The sequence below is a fragment of the Eimeria mitis genome, genomic scaffold, assembly GCF_000499745.2.
Source record: "Eimeria mitis Houghton genomic scaffold, Emh_scaff3724, whole genome shotgun sequence".
Taxonomy (NCBI): domain Eukaryota; phylum Apicomplexa; class Conoidasida; order Eucoccidiorida; family Eimeriidae; genus Eimeria; species Eimeria mitis.
Window position 1 is genome coordinate 3,233 of NW_013572066.1, and position 263 is coordinate 3,495.

Below are 263 nucleotides of genomic sequence, written 5' to 3' on the forward strand. Positions count from 1 at the left end.
GGGGAGGGGCCCCACACCCAGCAACACCACACCCCACAACAACCCCGCGATCCATACAGGACCCCACAACACCAGCGGGAGACACAGAGGGCCCCACGGTTCACTCGGCAGAGACAGGAGACACCCTGGCGCCCCTTGCAGATACTGAGACGCCCGCAGGAGACACCGGGATCCCCCCAGGGGATACTGGGTATCCCCCAGGAGACACCACGACCCCAGCAGGAGACAGGGAGACAGCCGCAGGAGACACCTACATACCCTCA

The 263-nt window shown here is 65.0% G+C and overlaps 1 protein-coding gene across 1 annotated transcript in view; it reads left to right on the forward strand.

Moving 5' to 3' along the window:
- Window positions 1–263, forward strand: part of EMH_0068900 (uncharacterized protein) — a gene marked incomplete at both ends in the record, with an annotated part of 3,838 nt that overhangs the window by 1,706 nt on the left and 1,869 nt on the right. Inside the window, one exon of the mRNA XM_013498812.1 lies at window positions 1–258. Coding sequence (XP_013354266.1) covers window positions 1–258 — 258 coding nt within the window. The remainder of the gene's footprint in view (window positions 259–263) is intronic.